The 21,369-nt window shown below is 35.0% G+C and overlaps 1 protein-coding gene across 1 annotated transcript in view; it reads right to left on the bottom strand.

Annotated features, from left to right (window-relative positions):
• Positions 1–18,573, bottom strand: part of LOC128116910 (uncharacterized) — a 280,495-nt gene extending 261,922 nt beyond the window's left edge. The window contains exon 1 of the mRNA XM_052748571.1: positions 18,464–18,573. Coding sequence (XP_052604531.1) covers positions 18,464–18,542 — 79 coding nt within the window. The 5' untranslated portion in view covers positions 18,543–18,573. The remainder of the gene's footprint in view (positions 1–18,463) is intronic.
• Positions 18,574–21,369: the final 2,796 nt, after the last annotated feature.

Raw genomic sequence — 21,369 nt, 5'->3', positions numbered from 1 at the left:
TGATTATGTTATAAGAGTAATTATCATCTGAAGATTTAGTTCTTTATTTGCTAGTATCAAAAACTGAAAAACTATAGAAGTTGGTTTTCGCATATTTAATTAATTTTTAAAGGTAGTGCTGTCCATAGACTGAATAGCTTATACAATAAAATTTCTTACAATTTTGGAGACTGTAAGTCTAAAACAGAGTGCAAGCATGGTAACGTTTAGAAATGACTTGCTTTGAAAATGGCTGTTTCTTGTTATTTAACAGGTTGACAGTGAACAATATTCATAATTTTCCTCTCTTTGAAAAGAAAAGAGAATGGTGTGCTGCTACTTCTAGATCTAGAAGGTATAGATTATCATAATAAAATATTCAGGTCATACAACTCAAATGCCAATATTAATGTAAATCTTCCTGTGTGATTCTCACTCAAGAGTGTATGTTTAGAAAGTATACCCTGCTAGAAATTTATAGTAATAATGTAATTTTCATAAATTTATCCCCCAAAAGAAATAATTGTTTAATGAAAAATAAAATAATTTAATTTTGTTCATTTAATACCAGAAAGAATTTAATTGGGAAAAGTACACACACATTATGGCCAATATAATAAATTGTCTACAAGCAAATGTTTCAGAAGGTGCTCTTTCACATAATAAAGAAACTGCTTTACCTGCTAAGAAAGCTTAGGCAGTATTTACTCCTATGAATAGAACTAAAATATGTTATCAGGAATATCTCTAATTGTGATATCCTGAAGGACCAATCTATTTCTTCATTCAGAAATGTCACTACCCTCACAAAAGAAATTCAAGTTCTATATTGGAAAAAAGCCTATATTCCCTAAATGTCAAGGATTAATCAAACAAGATGGGAACTTAAATAGATTTGTATTTTGAATAAAGACCTTAAAACACCTTTATTTTGTTCCTAACAATAGAAAACTGTACAAAATACCCTTAATTTACCCAGGCATAGTAGAGCATGCCTGTAATCTCAGTTCTTTGGAGAGAGTAGCAAGAGGATCGGTGAAAGTTTGCATACTGCCTGGTCTACATAGTACATTTAAGGCCAGCCAAGGCTATACACAGTGAAACCCCATTTCAAAAAGCAAAACAAAATCTTGCCATTTTTCACTCTCTCAAACTCTTATTTCATTGACTGTAAGGTAGTATCTGATAATTATTTTTCTGTTTTCCTCAATATGCCTTTAAATGTTACAGCTGGATGACTCCAAAGGTCTTTATACATGGTGATTATCTCCTGTAGAATTCAATCTACAAGAGAAATTGAGTGAATATAATTCCAAAATTGCTATTTCCTCCCTTCTTCCATCTGTTATGACAACAAACTTGTGAAAATCATAAACTTCTGCACTGTAACATGACTAAAAATAAGAATGCCATGAATGGTACAAAACAAGTCTGCTTACAATTTCTATTATAGTGAGACCATGAGAAATAAGGTGAATAGGGCCCCAACTTTGAATTAGAAGGACAATAAAATGCTAGAAACTGCCTTCTAAAATCATTGTTAGAGAGTTGATGTATTACTTTAACTCCTCCTATGAAGATGGTAGTTCATGACACGCTACAGTGGACTTGTATTAGACACCTTTATGTGTATAAGTGCTTAGCTGTAACAAATATAAAAAAAGAGAAAGTAGGGAGTGTGTAACAGAGTAATACTGCTCATTCTGTGGCCAGGAAGTGAAAGTGGAGGAAAAGATCAGGGGACCCACAAAGACATAGCTCTCATAGCCTGAAAGACTACCTTTTATGCATCCCTTCCCAGTATTTACTTCCAAATACCTCTAAGGGCCATAGTTTTAACATGGATCTTTGAAGGAAATTCCAAAGTCAAACTGTAGCAAATCTAGAACTAATACATAGGTATATTTACATCACTTAGAATATTTAGCTGTCTGTATGATTTGCCCCATAATTATTTTAAATCTTTCAGTACATAGATGCCACTTACTTTTATCTGTGGCATCTATGAATGTAAAGATGACAGCATAGACTCTTCCAAAAACTTTATTGGGATTTTAACATTCTCAATAGTACTTCACTGGGAACATTCCTTACCCTTATTATAACCAACTATGAAGCATAACTGATACAAAAATTCTATATGACTTCTTGGAGTCCCTTTTAGTACTAAACACCATGTTCTACATATAGTTTTATGCTATGAAATTAATACTGAATGAGATAATGTGTAAAAGTAGATAAAGGAAATAGATTTGATCATTATTTTGATACATTTTGCAAATAACACTTTCACAGTGAATTTGGTACATAATTTGTTAGGGAAAAAGTGAAAATTCTATCTCCTCCCTACGGTAAAATCTTTTCACATTTTAACCACAGGTAGAGTCAAATTATCTTTTGCCAACAAACAGAAATATAATATGCTTTGAAAATGACACTTGAGTCTTCCAATATTATAAAAGTAAAAGGATATAATTTTGTATGTTCATGTGTAGAAATTTACATAGAAGCATATAAAAAGTTGCTTCTGGTAAATGGACTACAAAGCTTATGAATTACTCTTATTCGTTTATTCTTTTTGGCTGTTTTTTAATACACAACACATATTAATTTAATAGTTCTAAATACATCAACATGTTTATTAAATAAATACAAAGGCATCCCATCAGAACTTCATGTCAATGAGTAATACCGAAAGAAGCATTACCTTTATTATAAAACGCTGCTTCCAGTTAACTACAGATTTTAGAAAAAGTCTAAGTCATTTCAAAACTGAAGTATCAATATTGAAAAGTCCATGCATATTAACAAGCATAGTATTCATTAAATTAAAACTCTTGTGGTATATTACATCAACATTAGAGTTGGAAATGATAAGGAAGGTCCATGCTTGATAATATATGTATACAAATCCTCAAATATCACTGTAAGGTATTTTGTATTTAGGAGGAGGGAGGGAAAACTGTGGTCAGTATGTAAAATGAATGAAAAAATGTTAATAAAATAAAATTAAATTAAAAAGAAAGATATGATTTTTCAAATAAAATGTCACCCCAAAAAGTTGAGTTTTGTATTTCTGACTCCTCTAAAATATTTCTATAAAATTAAAATTTTCCTTATAGAAAATTAACATATAACATACTATATCCCACAGGCATGGAAAATGATCAAACAAGAATTGACAATGTTCTAGTGTGTGGGGCGATTACCCACCAACCCCACAGCTCCCCAGAGTTTTCTTGAGTGTGAGCAGCAGGAAATATTAGATAGAAGGATTTATATTGCAGAGATAAACAGATACAAAATAAAGGATAGCCTCAAGAGGGCCTGGAACCTTTTCCAATGGGGCCCTGACTGTCTCTGCCCCAGGGTATTTATAGAGACGCCAAGGGGTGGAGCAAAATACCTCCTCCCCCAGCACAGCCAAGTGCAGACCATCCCAGACACCTGCACTCAGGCCCGTGGTCCTAATCATCCTCTATGCGGACATGCTGGGTAAATCCACAAGGAACCTGAAAACGGGCTCCCACACTAGTGCCAGGAGTTTAAGAAATTAGGGGAATTCAGTCAGTGTCAAATGTTCATAACAAATAAATTAATTTAATGAAAAGCAAAATGTTCTAATGATTTGTCAGAGATTATATGATGAGAATACTGAAAAGCTCAACTCATAGAAACAGCATTTATTCTCATTTTTTTGATCTTCCTTCCTCCCACCAGTTCTCTAGTCTACATTAAATGAAGGAATTATATATAAGTAAAACTTTAAGTAACATTTGTATTTCTTCTAAACTGAATCAACAAAAATATTCATTATTAATTTTGGACATATTTTCACCTCTTACAATGATAGATACACATCTTCTATTATGAAAGACTTTCCTTCATATACTGAAATAATTCCTTGTCTTTTTCCTTTTTATACATGGTATTCATATTTGCAACACAAATAAATCTTTCTTGATGTTTCACTGAAAATTATGATTAGTGCTCTTCAAATTTGATGTTCCATAGACACATGAATTTTTACCTAATTTCAATGTTCATGATCTTAATATAGTATATGGTCACGTTGATAAAGCAGAGACATATCAGTATAAAACTGTCTAAATTTCATAAAATAATATCGGAATTTTTTCTTAAAATGTATTTCATTTAAAATTATTTGTACACAGGTATGTCAGAATGTAGGTATGTATACATGAGTGCAGGTGCCTAAAGAAGCCATAGGCATCAGAATGCCATTTAGCTGCCGATACATACCTTTATTAGCTCTTTCGTGTGGAGCTGGAAATGAACTCATGTACTATATAAGAGCTTGACTGCTAAGGCATCTCTTCAGTCCTCACATGAGAAATTTTAAAATGATTCTGAAATCCTAGGATTTCTGTACTAGATATTATGAATCAGAGAACAGCAGCAAGTGTGATATACTTGAACGGTATCAGGCTTCAAGAAACCTTTATCTATGTCTGTAGTGGGTAGCCATTCCAGCTTTGATCTGGAAGTTCCAACCCCCATTGAGACTTTGGCAACTGTCATGCCTACACAAGGCAGGGCCAAGGGAGGCACCTGGAGACCCCAGATCTGGATGGGCCAGCGCTCTCTCTGTTCCGGGACCCTGAACAGTGGAGATGGACCGAGCAGAGAGAGCTCCAGAGAACACCGCTGGACTGCGATACACCTTCCCCAGACCCCGCGACCTACCTATCCCTTAATTTGTAAGTTACGCCATTAAATAAATCTCCTTTTAACTACGTGGAGTGGCCATAATAATTTCACCAATATCTGGCGCTCAAGTGGGGCAAATTCCAAAGGCCTGGGTGGCTCCCACCCTCAGCCTCCTCCCCGGCTGTATTTCAGGCTTTGAAATAAGCCAAAATATTCTGTTTTTAACAGGCCTACAATCAAGATAATCTATTATCCTGGAGATATGATTTGTATATTGTACCTGGGGATTTTATGACATGTTCTTAGTATACATGTAGCGATAGGAGTTGTCATCAAAATAAACAAAAAGAGAGAAGCCTGAGAGAAAGAATGAAGTGGAAGAGGGGATAAAATGCCTAAACTCATATTAAAATATGATTAATGCTGTGTAGTGTGGTTTCACCATCATTACAGAACTGAAGTAGTTAATGTGTGGATAGTTTTCTCACACAAAGATGTTGGGTCATTTGTTTTTCTTTCCTTTCACATTCTCACTTGCCCTTCTGCCCTCTATCATAGAAGGATACAAAATGTCAGATACTGACACTTTGCACTTGAACTTCCCAATCAACAAAATCTTAAACCAAATTAAGTCAGTCCAATTTCTTACAGATTTTCTTAAAATTTTACTAACACAGCAGAAAATTGATGAAGACACACACACACACACACACACACACACACACACACACACACACACAAAAATAACAGACATCATGAAAAGAAAGACTCAACTTGAAACTTTTCTAGATTTCAATATGGTGGAAAAGAAATATCAAACTCTATCTCCAACTGCCTACACAGTCTCAGCTAAGATGGAGAAAACTATTCAAGGGAGGCAGATTCACTAAAACACTATGACTTAATCAAGCCAGATATTGGACATCCTTCTCCAGGGTCTAGCCTATTGGGTCTTCCTAACCCTCCCCTTTCCATATACCATCCTCAAATCTCCAGATATATCCAGGGTCCTATATCCAGTTCCCCTGATTAATCTGGCCACCCCTGCCAGCACAACAGCCATCCTCCAGGATTATGCTAAAACCCTGACTATTCCTCAACCCATGGACATTTCCCATACCATATCAAACCCAGCCAGTTCTATCCCTACATTCTAGGCTTGGACCAGGATACACATCAGCTACACCACTCCAGACCCCTCTGTCCACCTGACTTCATACCACCTATGCCATTTTCTACCTCTAGCCTGAACATACTAGTACATCCTCTCTTCTGCCCCATATCAGACACAGAACCAACAAAACTTTTCTGCCCCTATCAGATACAGAATTAACAAACGTATTCTATATACACAGATCTCTCTGCAAAAATACAAAGAATATGGATGATCAAGCCACTATCTCCCCTCCCAGACCTACCATCCTGTAGAAATGTTTGTCAATGAGAATTACAGATGATCATTGGATCTAGAATTTAAGAGAATAATAAACTTTATCAAAGAATTCAAGGAGTTTAAAGAAACAGTTCAGTGAAATTAAGGAGAAAGAACTTAAGGGGAATAAATGTCTATGTGATGCCCCAAAAAACATAAACATAAGGCTAATTGAAATGATGAAGACAATCCAGGACTTGAAAACATAATTCAACAGAGATAAAAACAATGAAGAAGAGTCAAGTTGAAATGAAGATGAGATTAAGAAACTCAGTAACAGTCGGGCGGCGATGGCACACGACTTTAATCCCAGCACTGGGGAGGCAAAGCCAGGCGGATCTCTGTGAGTTTGAGGCCAGCCTGGTTTACACAGCGAGATCCAGGACAGGAACCAAAACTACACGGAGAAACCCTGTCTCTAAAAACAAAAAACAAAAAAAGAAAGAAAAAAGAAAAGAAACTCAGCAACTTAACTAGAAAATTCAAAGGAAGTCTTTAAAAGCAGAATGAATCAAGTAGAAAATAGAGTATCAGGCAGGGCTTGATGATAAAACACAGGGTCTAGATAAAATGAACAAAAAAATAAGAAAAACTTCAAAACACAGAAAAGAAACATACAGTAAATATGAGAAACAATGAAAAGACCAAACTTTCAAATCAGAGGCACAGATGAGGGAGAAGAATCCAAGATCAATTGCATAGACCAGATCTTCAACAAGATCTTAGAAGACATCTTCCCCAAACTGAAAAAAGACACAGCCAAACAGATAGAAGTGCATATAATAACAAATGACCAGAAAAGAAAATCTCAACAATATACTACAGTTAAAATACTAAGTATAAAGAACAAAGAAAGTGCATTGAAAGCTTCAAGAGAAAAAAATAGTCATATATAAATGAAACTCCATAAAAACAATAACTGGTTTCTCAATGGGAACTTTTCAAAGTCAGAAGACCCTGGAGAAATGCATTCCAAGTTCTAAAAGACCATGAAAACAGAGCTAGACCAATATATGCAACAATAATATCCACCATAGTTAAAGGTGAAAGAAAAATCTTTCCGCAATATTAACAGCCTAAAAAGTTATATTTAACAAACCAAACCTAAAGAAAATACAGGAAGGAATATCTTGTGATTAATAAAGAAGTAAGCACAGCCAAGAGACTGTGAAGGGAAATATGAAGCCATAATTACTAAAGCATAAAGTACCACTGAGAACACAAAAACTACCACCAAAAATCAACACCATGATGACCACAATTAACACATATATTTCAATAATCACTTTATAAATGGCCTCAATAATGCAATCAAAAGACACAGGCTGACTAAATGGATTCATAAACAAATCTATCCGTCTCTTGTCTATCAAAATAAATTCTAGCTGTAAAGGTAGGCAAAAAGTTTACCCCAATCAAATCGTACCAGGAAGCAAATAGGTGTTACTATCCTAATATCTGACAAAACAGAATTCAAACTAAAACTAACAAGAACAGAAAAAGTGAAGCATTTCATTCTAATCAAAGAAACAGCCAAGAAGACATTCCTATCTTAAACATATCTACCAAACTTTTCTGATGTACTCAATTTCATAGAAAATATACTTCTAGATTTAAAGGCACAGATTAACATCAATCCATTAAGTTAGGTGATTTCAGTACACCACTTTCTACAATATACAGGTATTCGGAACAAAAAAATAAACAAAGAATCACCAGAATCAATTGATGATATATATCAAATGGGTTTAACAGATATCTAAAGACTTTTCCAATCAAACACCAAAGAAAACACATTCAACTCAGCAGTACATGAACCTTCTCTAAAATAAATCACAACCTGGGACATAGACTAGAATTTTATGAATTCAAAAAGACTGAACTCCTTGTAGTCTATTCTCAATAAAATGCAATAAACCTAAAATTGATAACAACAAACCACTATGAAATACACAAACTAATAGATATTAAAAGAATCATCACTGAATGATGTGGATGGGACAAAAGTGAACTAAGAAATCAAAACTAGCCTGAAATATTATGAAAATTAAAACACAACAAAGCAGAATCGCTGAAATACACTGAAAACTGTCTTATGAGGGAAATTTACAGCTCTGTGTGTTCATAATAGAAAATCAGAAACAGCACAAGTAAATGATTTCATGGTGCAACTCCAAACTTTGGAAATCTATGAACAAACCAAATTCATACCCAGTACATGTCAAAAAATAATTAAAATTGGAACAGAAATGAATGAAGTAAAAACAAAAATTACAAAGAATCAGAAAATATAATAGATGATTCTTTGAGAAAATGAGCACTATTGACAGACCCTCTGGCCCAACTAACCAAAAGAAAAGAAAGGATGTCAGTTAGTAGAATCAGAAATGAACTGGTAAACATTACAATAGCTACCAAAGAAATTCAGAGTATTACAAGGAAATGTTTTAAAAACCTATTCTCCATTAAGTTGGAAAACATAAAAAAAGATGAATTTCTAGATTCAGCCAAACCACCAAAATTAAACTAAGAAATCAATAGCCTAAACAGACCCATAACAAATGTGGAGATGGATGGTAATCAAAAGCCTTCCAATTAAAAAGTGCCCAAAACTAGCCTCTTCCTGCTGCCTACAAATCTGGATGCAAAACTCTCAGCTACTCTAGCACCATGTAAGCCAGTGTATCTCTATGTTTCCTGTCATGATGATAATGAACTAAACCTCTGAAAATGTAAGTAAGCCCTGATTAAATGCTTTCTGTTATAAGAGTTGCACGGTCAGTGTTTCTCACACCAATAGAATACTGACTAAGACAGAAAAACAGAATGAGCACCCCCAAACTCCTTCAATGAAGCCAGTGTCACTTCACCAAAACCAGGCAAAGACACAACAACCAAAAAAGAAAAACTATAGACCAGTAATCATAATGAATATAGATTCAAAAAATGATCAATAAAATACTTGCAGAGTACACACATACATAATAAATATTATAGACCATAACCAAGATGGTTTTATTCCTGAAATGCAAGGATGGATCAACATAGGAAATCAATAAAAGTGAAAAACCACAATGACTTAAATGCAAAAGTCACATGATCATCTCAAAAGTTGCAGAAAGGACCTTTGGCAAAAATCCACCATGCTTTCATGATAAAAGTCTTAGAGAATGTAGGGCTACAAGAAACCTATCTTAACATAATAAAACTATATTTGAGAAACCCACAGCCAATATCATCCTAAACAGAGAAAAAAAATAAAGCCATCCCACTGAAGTAACGAACAATACAGGGCTGTCTACTATCTCCACTCCTATTCAATATTGTTCTTGGAGCACTAGGTGGTACAATAAAGCAAAAAAAGGACATTAATAGAAAAAGAAATTGTCAAACTATTACTATTTGCAAATTACATGATATATATTAGAGATGCCAAAAATTCTACCAGAAAATTTCTAGAAATGAAAAATGAGCCATCAATGTGGCAGTATACAGAATCCACTTGAACAAATCAATTTTTCTATACACCATTAACAAACATACAGAGAAAGAGATCATGGACACATTCCAAGTCACAATAGTCTCAAAGAAATAAAAATATATAGAAATAAATCTAACCAAGGAAGTGAAGGACATCTACAGTGAAACTTTCAAGCCTCTGAAGAAGAGATAAAGAGACTAAAAATCGAAAGATAACCCATGCTCAAGGATTTGTGGAGTTAACACTGCAAAAAATGACCATTTTACCAAAAGTTATTTATAGATTCAATGGAACCCCAATCAAAGTTCCAACTTCATTCTTCTCAGAAATAGAAATTATCTTTATCCTAAAAGTTATGTGGAACCATGAAATACCACAGAAAGCCAAACCTGAATAAAAAGGACAATTATGGAGTGATTTGCTGTGGGATGGTCTGTATGTCAAGTGTGTTGCTGATTGGTCAATAAATAAATCACTGATTGGCCAGTGGCCAGGCAGGAAGTATAGGCGGGACAAGGAGGAGAATAAAGCTGGGAAGTGGAAGGCTGAGTCAGAGACACTGCCAGCCGCCATGATGACAAACAGCATGTAAAGATGCCAGTAAGCCACAAGCCATGTGGCAAGGTATAGATTTATGGAAATGGATTAATTTAAGCTATAAAAACAGTTAACAAGAAGCCTGCCACGGCCACACAGTTTGTAACCAATATAAGTCTCTGTGTTTACTTGGTCGGGTCTGAGCGGCTGTGGGACTGGCAGGTGAGAGAGATTTGTCCTGACTGTGGGCCAGGCAGGAAAACTCTAGCTACAGTGATTATCATTCCAGATGTCAAGTTATATTAATATTTGACAAAGACGCCAAAAACATACACTGGAGAAAAGAAAGCATCTTCAACAAATGATGCTAAGGAAACTGGATGTCCACATGATAAAGAGTGAAAATTAGACCTGTTTCTATCTCTTTGCACAAAACTAACACTAAATGGATCACACATCTAAACCTGAAACACTGGAACTACCTGAAGAAATAATAGCCAGTATCCTACTTGATACAGATATAGGAACGGACATTCTGAATAAAATTCTATTTGCCCAGGAATTGAAACCAACTATTGACAAGCAGACTTCGTGAATCTAGAAGGCTTCCACACAGCTAAAGAAAACAACTATGTGAAGAGGAAGCACACAAAATGGAAGATAATCTTTGTTATCTATACATCTGACAGAGGATTAATATCCAGAATATATAAAGAAGTCTAAAAACTAAATGACCCATCCAAATAATGGCCATGAGACCTGAACAGTGGATTCTCAAATGATGAAAAACCAATGACTAAGACATAGCTCAAAAATGTTCATTTTCTCTAGAAATTAGGGAAATGTAAATCAAAACAACACTGGGATTTCACCTAAGCCCAGTCAGAATGGCAAAGATAAGAAAACAACAACAAAGGCTGTAGGAATATGGGGGAAAGGGACCCCTCATACATTGTTGGTGGACGGCGAACTGGTCCAGCCACTTTGTAAATCAGTGTGCATAGTTCTCAAAGAGCTAAAAATAAATCTAGCTGCTGAGCAGTGGTGGCATATGCCTTTAATCCAGCTCTTGGGAGGCAGAGCCAGGTGGATCTCTGTGAGCTCGAGGCCAGCCTGGTCTATAGAGTGAGATCCAGGACAGCAGGTACCAAAATTACACAGAAAAGCCCTGTCTCAAAAAACCAAAACCAAAACAAAACCCAAAAAAAGAAAAGAAAGAAAAATACCACTCCTTAGCATGTGCCCAGGAGACTAAATATCCTATTCCAAAGATACTTGTTCAGCCATGTTCGTCGATGCTCTATTCACAATAGCTAGAGAATGGAAACAACCTACATGTCCTTCAACTGGGAAACGGATAATAAAGATGTGGAATGTATACACTACAGAATACTTTTCAGCTGTAAAGAAAAATAAAATCATGAAATTTGCAGGTAAATGTGTGGAACTAGTAAAGATTATATTGACTAAAGTAATGCAGACCCAGAAAGACAAATTTCCCATGATTTCTCTCATCTGAGGCTTCTAGCTCCAAATCTTCTATGTAAGTATATATCTGATGTGGGATGGTCTATATGTCAAATGTGTTGCTGATTGGTCAATGAATAAATCACTGATTGGCAGTGGCTAGGCAGGAAGTATAGGCGGGACTAAGAGAGGAGAAGAGAGAGGACAAGAAGCTGGGGGAGGGAGACACTGCCAGCCGCCATCAGGAGAAGGAAGATGTAAAGTACCGGTAAGCCACAAGCCACGTGGCAAGGTATAGATTAATAGAAATGGATTAATTTAAGCTGTAAGAACAGTTAGCAAGAAGCCTGCCACGGCCATACAGTTTGTAACCAAAATAAGTCTCTATGTTTACTTGATCGGGTTTGAGCGGCTTGGGACTGGCGGGTGAGAGAGATTTGCCCTGACTGTGGGCCAGGCAGGAAAACTCTAGCAACATATATCCTGAGCTAACTCCAGAAAACAGGAAAGTAAAAAGGAATCACTGTTAAGTCTGGAGAGTTGGGGGGGAGCAATAGAAGGTAATAGCAGGATACAAGTGATCTGATGAGGGAAACTGGAAAAACAGGGAGGACTATAATTAGGGAGGGGTAGGAAAAATATAGAAGAAGGAGGGAGGAGGTAAAATATCTATAATGCATATACATAGGTGTATAAATATCAAAGTAAATGAAAATTTCCTATTTGGGCTGACAATGCTTCCTCCAAGAACGAAAGACCATCTAACAAAAACCCAACAGCAGACATGAGAAGTCCTCTTTTGAGATGCTGTTCAGAGTTGGCCAAAAGACTCCCATAATGCTACAGGATATTGCTATTGTCATTGTTTGCCCCCAAAAGAATATTTCTTACAACAAAGACACATGCTCATCTATGTTCATGGTTATTCTTCACAATGGCTAAGACATGGAAAAATCCTAGATGCCCATCAACTGATGAATGTTTAATGGAAAATATGTTACCTAAATACAATGGAATTTTACTCAATTGTAATGAAATTATGAAATTCACACGTGAATGGGGCTGGAAAAGACTGAGTGAGTTCTCACATTTTTGTGTTTAACTTGGAGTACCTGTAGAATGATTAAAATAAAAAAAGAAATGACAGGTAGACTGGAGTAACAAAGATCTTAAGGAAGGAGGACAAAAGAATATAGGGGATAGGAAGGGGAAAGGGGAATAATGAGGAGGAAGGCTTAGGATGGGGTAACGGAGAGTGTTGGAGGGTGGATAAATAACAATAAGATGTTTGAAAAATCCATATAGACATATGGAAGCTTACTATTTTCTAAACTTCCTAATATAATGAGATTTTTAATTGGGAGTTACCCTATTCAGGTATTATGCTCACCTCAAAATCCATAAACTACCAAAAAAAGTCCAATGCCAGGTATGAGATACTTTACTTCAAGGGTCAGAGAAGGCCCAGAGACTCCCCCAAACAATATAGCCTGTTGCCATTGTTCTTGGTTGTCCACCAGAACTTGATGGAAAGACATTGTGTATATCCTCACATCAAGTACAAATTGAACTCAATGGTTTTTTTTTTGTTGTTTGTTTGGTTTTAAGAGCACACTAATTTGAAAGGTGCAGAGGTCAGAATGGACCTTAGAGTAGTTAGAGGGAGGTATGAAGCTTGGGTAAGAGAATACATTGCATGAAATTCTTAAATAATTAATAAAATACTTCAGAGAACATAAACTTGGGTGACTAGGGAAGGGGAAGACAGATCTTGGAGAACCCGGGGGAGTGTGTATGACCTAAACATATCTTCAGATGCAAGTACACAGCCTGAAGTAACCACAGATGTCAGGAAAGTAAAAAGGGACCTTGGTGGGGTAGATCACTAAAGAGGGGAAAACAAGGTTACAAGTAATTTGGAAGTCACAAGTGCATAAAATGGGGAAGCACTTTTACTGCGGAAGGAGGAAGTAAATACAAAAGGAGAAGGAAGAAACATGGTAAAATAACACTAAGGAGGTCTGAAAAGGCTGTAAAAAATCATATTATTTTCTATTTAGCTAAATTATATATAATACATGTAAGTCTGTGTGTGTGTATATACATATGCAATCCAAATGAAGTTATTAAACTTGAACTGACAATACTTTGCAAAGGACCATAGATTGTCTAGCAAAAATCCCAATACCATCCATTAGAAACCCCCTTTGGAACTGTTGGTGAGCAAAGTCCAAGAGACCCCCTCCTCCAAAAAATACAGACTATTATTTTGCCCTTGGATACCTCCTACAGGGGGAAGGTAACTTCCTACTGCTGAAGACACCATGCACTTTGGACATAAGACCCACAGGATCTGAGTTGGATATCTGATCTGCGAGCTTCCTTTCTGAGGACTAGCTTTCATACTACAATCTTCCAATGAAGAGAAGCAACCACCATTCATTTCTACCCAGCTGCAACGCCTATAAACAATAATGATAAATATAAAGGCACAAAAATCCTAAGGGTGCAAATAGTGGCACTCATACCTTGGTGGTAGCCAACAGGTCTTTAATTGGACTTAAGGCCCACCCAAGAGGAGGACAATCATGTCTGTTACTAGCTATCAAGAGGGAGTAGGTGGGATACATGAGAGTAGAGAGAGGAAAGGGAAGAGGAAAATGATGCAATCATATTTTAATTTTAAAAATAAAAAACAATAAAATTTAAAAATAGAGAATGCAAAACAATGGGCTATAGATCCGAACAGAGTTCTAAAACAAAGGAATTAAAATGGTTAATAAATACCTAAAAATATGTTTAGCATCCCTAGCAATTAGGGAAATGCAAATTAAATCTTTATAAGATTTCATTTTACCCCAGTCAGAAATGCTAAGATCAACAAAACAACTAACCACAAATACTGGAGAGGATATTGGAGGAAGGGAACCCTCATTCACTGTTGTTCAGATTGTAAACTAGTACAGCCAATCTGGAAATCAGTGTGAGGAATTACCAAAAAAACTAAAAATCAATCTGCCATATGACCCAGCTTGACACAAGGCCCAAAAGAATTGACACCCTACTCCATAGATATTTGCTTGCTCAGCCATATTCATTGTGCTCTATTCACTAAAGGTAGGAGATGGAAACAGCCTAAATGTCCTTCACCTGGTGAACAGATAATGAAAATGTGGTTCATATACACTATGGGACACTACTCATCTGTAAAGAAAAATGTAATCATGAAATTTTCAGGTAAAATTGAAACTAGAAAATATTATATTGGGTGTTGTATTTCAGACTTAGAAAGTCTGTGAGTCTGTGTCATATGCTTGCCCTCATTTATGGATCCTAGACACAAATCTTCAGATGTGAGTATATAACCTGGAGTAACCACAGAAACAAGGAAAATAGAAAGCAACCATGTGGAGCAGGGGGTTCTAGAGACTGGAATAACAGGATATAAGTGCTAAGAAGGAAGAAATGGGGAAAACGGAGGAAGGCCATTAATTGGGGTATAGGAAAGGGAGGAGAGAGAAATAACACTAAATATTTGAAAAATGTATGGAGAATCATATATTATTTTATATTTATCTAAAATTACACATAATGCATACAAGCATATGTGTATACACACACAGTTTAAATGGAGTTGTGGAACTTGGGATGATAATGTTTCTCCCAAGAGCCACAGACAAAAGTCTCAGTATCAAGTACCAGAGGCCTCTTTTCATCTTGTTTGTCAGGAGAGTCCAACATGCTACCAACACAATATAGCCTATTCCTATTGCCCTTGGTTGTCTCCCAGAAACTGAAGGTAAGCCCTTATTCCTGAAGACAACATTGTTCAGACACTGGACAAACGTGGAAGATTTGAGATGACTCTGATCTCAAAGCCTCTTTCCTGAAGACTAGCTCTCATATTACCAGAAGGAATTGCGCAAGATACCGAGAAAAGTATCTTGGGTGTTGTATTTCAGACTTAGAAATACAACTTAGAAAGACTAAGTAACCAATAGTCTTATCCATCTGTGATGCCTATGAAACACAAAAGTGGCCAATAGGGCAAAATAACCTTAAAGGTCTAATAGTGGCATCCATATCTTCATGGTAAACAACAGCTGTCTCATTGGATATAAGGTCTGCACAACAAGAGGGAAATCATGCCTAGTATTGTGAACCTAGCTAACTACCCCATGGTTAATGAGTTCATGGACCCTAGAGAATAAACTAGTCCAGCTACTTTCTTAAATCAGAATAATTCTTAAACGTATTCTAAATTCTTATCCTTATATCCACACAGAATGTAGCTCTCAGATGTCATTAAAGAAGCTTCTTTTTCCAGCAGATGAAGAACATTTTAGAAATCCACAACTAGTCAAAATACAGAGAACGACTGTGATACAGTCATATACCTAGAACATACTCCTTACACATACTTCCTTTAAAGGAACATTGTAGAAAAAGAATGGGGAAGATTGTAAGAGCCAGAGGGCCAGGACATCTGTTGCGTGATTGTGTCTTCTAGATATGGCAGGCAAGTCATAATCATGAACTCAACAACATGGATATCTAAACTAGACCAGAACAGTGACAATACCAGTTGGCATGCCAACATGGACGAGGGAACTCTCACTGGGCCTCACCCCTAGAAGAAGAGCTATAGGCAATTAATGACTGATAAAAGAGGGTGAATTCGTCTTCCCAAGGGATCAAAGCCTTAAATGGTTTTCTAATACCAAGTGCAAGTTGTGTTTATGTATTTATTTGCCCAAATGTGTATATAAACATATATGTTACAATAATTAAAGAAAAAGATGCCATAAATTTGAGAGGGTATATGGGGAGGAAAAGCTAGAAGGAGAAAAGAGGGGTAAATTATGCAATTACATTTTAATTTAAAAATGCAAGTACCTGAACTTAAATATGCAGCACTATATATGAGTAAGAATCTCAGATTAACCTGTTGTTGTTTTCTTTTTTAAAGTTATTGGAACATTCTAAAATAAAGGTTACCTGTAAACTCCCAAGTCTTCTCAGAGCTGAGGGAAAGGTCTCCTGTAAGTCAAATTTATTTTTTCTCTTCATATAATGGAAACCATTTACATTTACAATAATTTTGTAACATGATGAATCAGACAAACTCAAAGTTAAGATTATAGTAAGGAAAAGGTCTTTGTTTATTTGGTGAGAGAATGAAAAACATTAAAGTCAGTTGCCTATAATTCATTTACTTTCTTTTACAAATACTATTATAAAATATGCCCATATCATCAAACAAAAGTTAACTAAGAGTGCTACCTTGAACATGTCTTGAGGTAAGGGTAATAGTATAGAAAAATTGAGATGGGAAATAAAGTTATTATATCATCAGTAACATTATTTAATGAGCATATACTATTCAATAAGGAATTGTCATATTATATACAAAGAGAGAAAACATCATTTCAGTATCTTCAAATAATTTAAAATTTTATAAAGAATAGATAAAATATGACTTCATAAATACATAAATATTGAGCCACAATTAGAATGACTGACAGAAAGTGTACTGAGAAAGAAAGAAAAAGTTATGGGAACACAGGGAGCATGGAATTTCTTCTTACATTATTACTGTCTTCATTAGTTTATAAATTCAAAGTATGAAAACTAAAAGAAGATAATTCACAGAAACAAAGATAGAAATAGCAATGAAGAAATTAAAATTTCATCCCAAAAGTAGGAACCAAGTTGCTATTTCTTAAAACACAAAGTTATAATGGCTTTAGAAAATTTCATTTTCAGAGATTAAAAATTATAAACATTAGTATTAAATAAATGTGAAAAAATAAATGGAATGCTGTGTTCATTTGAAATGCTTCTGCATTAAAACAATTTGATACAATTGAAATTATTTATTACATACTTTCATTGATAGATAATTGCACCATCTCAACTAAATATGAGGAAATAGTAACATATGAAAGCTATTTTATAGATGAATAATATAATTTTTTATACGTATTTTATTTTCATCTATGTCTTCCCTGATCCAAGTTACTTTACATAGCAGAATATCCTAAACCATCATTACCAATCACTATGTAAAGAAAACGTTCCAATGTCTCAATGATTCATATTATCGTTAGAAGAGTTTTCATAGTTAAAAAAAATACTAAGGACTGACTGCAATTTTGCCAGAGTATTCTTTGATTTGATAGTTATATAGAAAATTGAAGAAAGACGTCTTTGGTTCTCTCCTTCTTCTCAGTAAATGTATTATTCACTTAATATCTGTTAACGTGAACACCATGTGATGGGCTTAAACTTATCTCTCAATGGTTAAAAATATAAAGTGTAATAAATTTTAATTACTAATAAAATTAATTACATTTAACTCTCCTTTCATTGCACTTATTCCCCTACATTACCTATCCTCTTCCTTTCTATAGAATAATGCATATCAACTAGTGTTCTATATTTATATGCTGCCGTTATTTCAGAATGTTTTCATTGTTTCTAATAATTACGTTAATTATATTAACACATTATTTTAATTCTAATTAATACATTAATTCCAATATCTACACAAGAATGGCACTAATTAAAACAAGGAAAAATGTTTATGCATGTGAATGTGTGATCACATGTATTATTTGAAATTGAACCCTGGCACTTGCACATGCTAGGCAAGCTTACTGACACTATATCCTCACCCCAAACATGAAACTATTCTCAAAATGTATTTACAGAAAATAAAATGGTGTGTCCTTAAAGTTACAGAGTTCAGGTGGAAACTTTAAATACTGAAACATCATACTGAAAGGCTGAAAAGCGCCATTTTTTGTGTACAAAATGTCTATAAAATATGGTCAACTAAAAGATGAAGTGTGACATGGAGAGACAAGAATAAAATATGTTTCAAGAGATCTTACCTTCTACCCACATACGAACTTCAGTGGGAGAAGATGTCACAACAGGATCTCCCTGGAAATAGCGAAACAAGCGTGCCATCTCTCAGAATGGACAGAGAAAATTTCAATACCTAAGAATGCAATAGTAGAACTTAATCAGGTTAATTCTTTATTTATTCATACACTCTAAATTCATTATCATATATTATAAGGTGTGGAAGTTTGGGGAAAATATTTGACTATTAGTTAACATTTTAACCATTATTTACTGAGCAGCTGTTTAGAAAAACACAAAAAAATTCAAATAAATATCCCAAACGATTTGTTTTGTACTGAGAAGGAATTAAAAGACTCCACTAAAAAAAGATTTAAAAAATACATGAACCTTAATTAACTTTAAAAGTATAATAAAAAATGTTAAGAACTGTATGCTTATCTGCACAGAAAACAGCTTCATGCAGCAGGTGGCATCTGAGTCAAACCAAAGAAAACTAGACAAAAGGGAGCCATGGAGGAGATGATAGAATTTGCCCCACCTACAAAAATTAGATGTAAAATGCTTTCTGGAACCAAAATATTCATCCTGAAAATGTGAATCCTTATTAGTCTTGGTAATTTCGAAGCCCCCTGTCCCACTCCCCATTTTTTTTTTTTTTTTTTTTTTTTTTGCAGCTTTCATGCTGTATCACTCAACTCCTAATCCGTAAGTTAAGCAAAATCCAAGGCAGGCATGATTGCAAATCCCAGTACTTGGGAGACAGAGGCAGAAGGATCAGGAATTCAAGCTCCCTCTTTTGGCTAAGTAGAGAATTCGAGGTCAATGTGGGCTATATGAGACCATGTTTTAAAAGACAAAAAAATAAATTTAAAACGAAAGAAAATACAAAATGGCATATTAATAACAATTTAAGAGATAAGATTGTGATACTAAAGACACTCTCCAAACCTGTTTTTCCTTTTCCTTTCTGTATTTTAACTAAATTTTATTATTATATAGAAGTACTTTACAAAATGTAAACAATATTCATATTTTAATAGGTGTTCTAAAATAAACAAAGAAATTCTCCAACAAATATTCAATATAGGTCTCACATTGTCATCCTAAATAAGGAAGATCAAATTAATTAATAAAACACCATTCTCTCCCTCCTCACTTAGCCCAATCTACTCAAACCCTTCTTTACATAATTATTTCTTGGATTACTAAGAAATATTTTGTTTACTTGTACCATGCTCTTCAATAAAACTGAGTTTGAATTTGACTCTCAAATTGAAGAAATGGCATGGGCTAACAGGATTTCTAGAACAATGCTGTCCAATAGAAGAACATTCAGCAATGTCAGAATCTTCTACATTAGCACTGTTCAATATGGTAGTTATTAGTCATATATGATTATTGAGCAGCGAAAATTGTAGCTAATGAGACTTGTGGGCACAACATATTTTTTGTTAAGTTCGTTCACTGACAATTTCATACATATTTGTAATGCATTCTGATTATTTTCACCAACATTTCTTATCTCTCTCTCCCCCTCCCCCATTAGTCCCTGCCCCTCCCTACCTGTCTCTTTCCCAGAAACCTGACTTCATTTTGCTTTGTGACCCATTTACTTTAACAAGAGCCATCTATCCATTAGGCCTGTTCACTGGAGTATGGTGGGAGTCACTAGAATTAGCTTTAATTGTACTTTAATTTATTAAAAAATAATGATTACTACATTGTCAACACAATGTTAGAATTTTCAGTCAAGTATTAGGGTCACACACTTATTAAACCATCTCAAACTACTAAGGCTACTAATGAAATAGATCTGAAAAAAATCTTGATGCTTACTGTCAGACCGCCAGCTGTCTTAAAATACAGATGAAAGCAGCAAGGAGTCCACCAGCACGAAGTGTGAGGATAGCAGAGACTATACAGAACAGAGAGAGTGGGAGATAAAATAAAGATTTAGGTAAGCACCACTGGTGAACTATAAAATCTTTCCTTAGTTACTATGAAAAGAATAAAATTTATATTAGTATGACACTTATGAAGTGCTGACATTCTGCAGAAAGTTTGTTCCAATAAAAATGAAAATATGTCATTCCATTCAAGTACATTTGAACATTCAATAAATACGTGATGTATGCTTACTATATGGCAAGCAAGCATGGGGAATTTCACTAGTTTAAAACACATAGTTCTGCTGTGATTTTGTAGCATCATCTACAGTCCTCTATTTTTTTTTTTTTTAAACGGGTCTTCAGCATGCAATGGGGATAATTTCCTCCATTCTTTTTTCTCTAATCTACCCAGATGATTTGATTCTTGCCTTTCTGGCACCCACTGCTTTTTCTTTTAACTGTTGATAAGAGGACTGTGGCCTGTTTTCCCAGACTGCTGAAAATCCATATGTCTGTTTATACAAACCATTCACCCAGAGTTCTTATCTCAGCTCTTAAGAATGAAAATAAAAGAAAGGAAACAAACACTGGCAAAATAAATTTTACAACTAAACTATTTGCGGTCTAAAATAGTGGAAAATTTTCTTTTAAGACCTCAGAATCTATTCCTATGAATGTTGTCCAGCTTTGAAAAGAGCTAATTAACCTTGCTTTATGCTGAAGGGCTTGGGTCTACAGCCTGTGTAGGGTGCTGAGCTGGAAACTGGAGGGCCCCTAATTATTAGCATTTTAATTAAGCTGTATGTATTTTAAATACACAATAGATGTCCTATTACCACATCCAAAGCATTAAGGCGTTAAAATCTAAAGCAAACCAAATTCTACAAGAGCAGCTGAACTGACCACGGTTATTTCTGTAAGAGAATAATATAAATAATGGTGACAAGGATCATAAAAGGTGAATCATGGGCTCAGGGGATTTAAACATTTAAAGGGCAGTTGGACTGCTATCTAATCAAAAACCTTCCCCCGTCAAGATG

The sequence above is a fragment of the Peromyscus californicus genome, unplaced genomic scaffold (genome assembly GCF_007827085.1).
Source record: "Peromyscus californicus insignis strain IS unplaced genomic scaffold, ASM782708v3 Scaffold_10__1_contigs__length_136768540, whole genome shotgun sequence".
NCBI lineage: Eukaryota > Metazoa > Chordata > Mammalia > Rodentia > Cricetidae > Peromyscus > Peromyscus californicus.
Note: the sequence above shows the minus strand (reverse complement) of the source record. Positions and strands in the feature narration are given on the sequence as shown.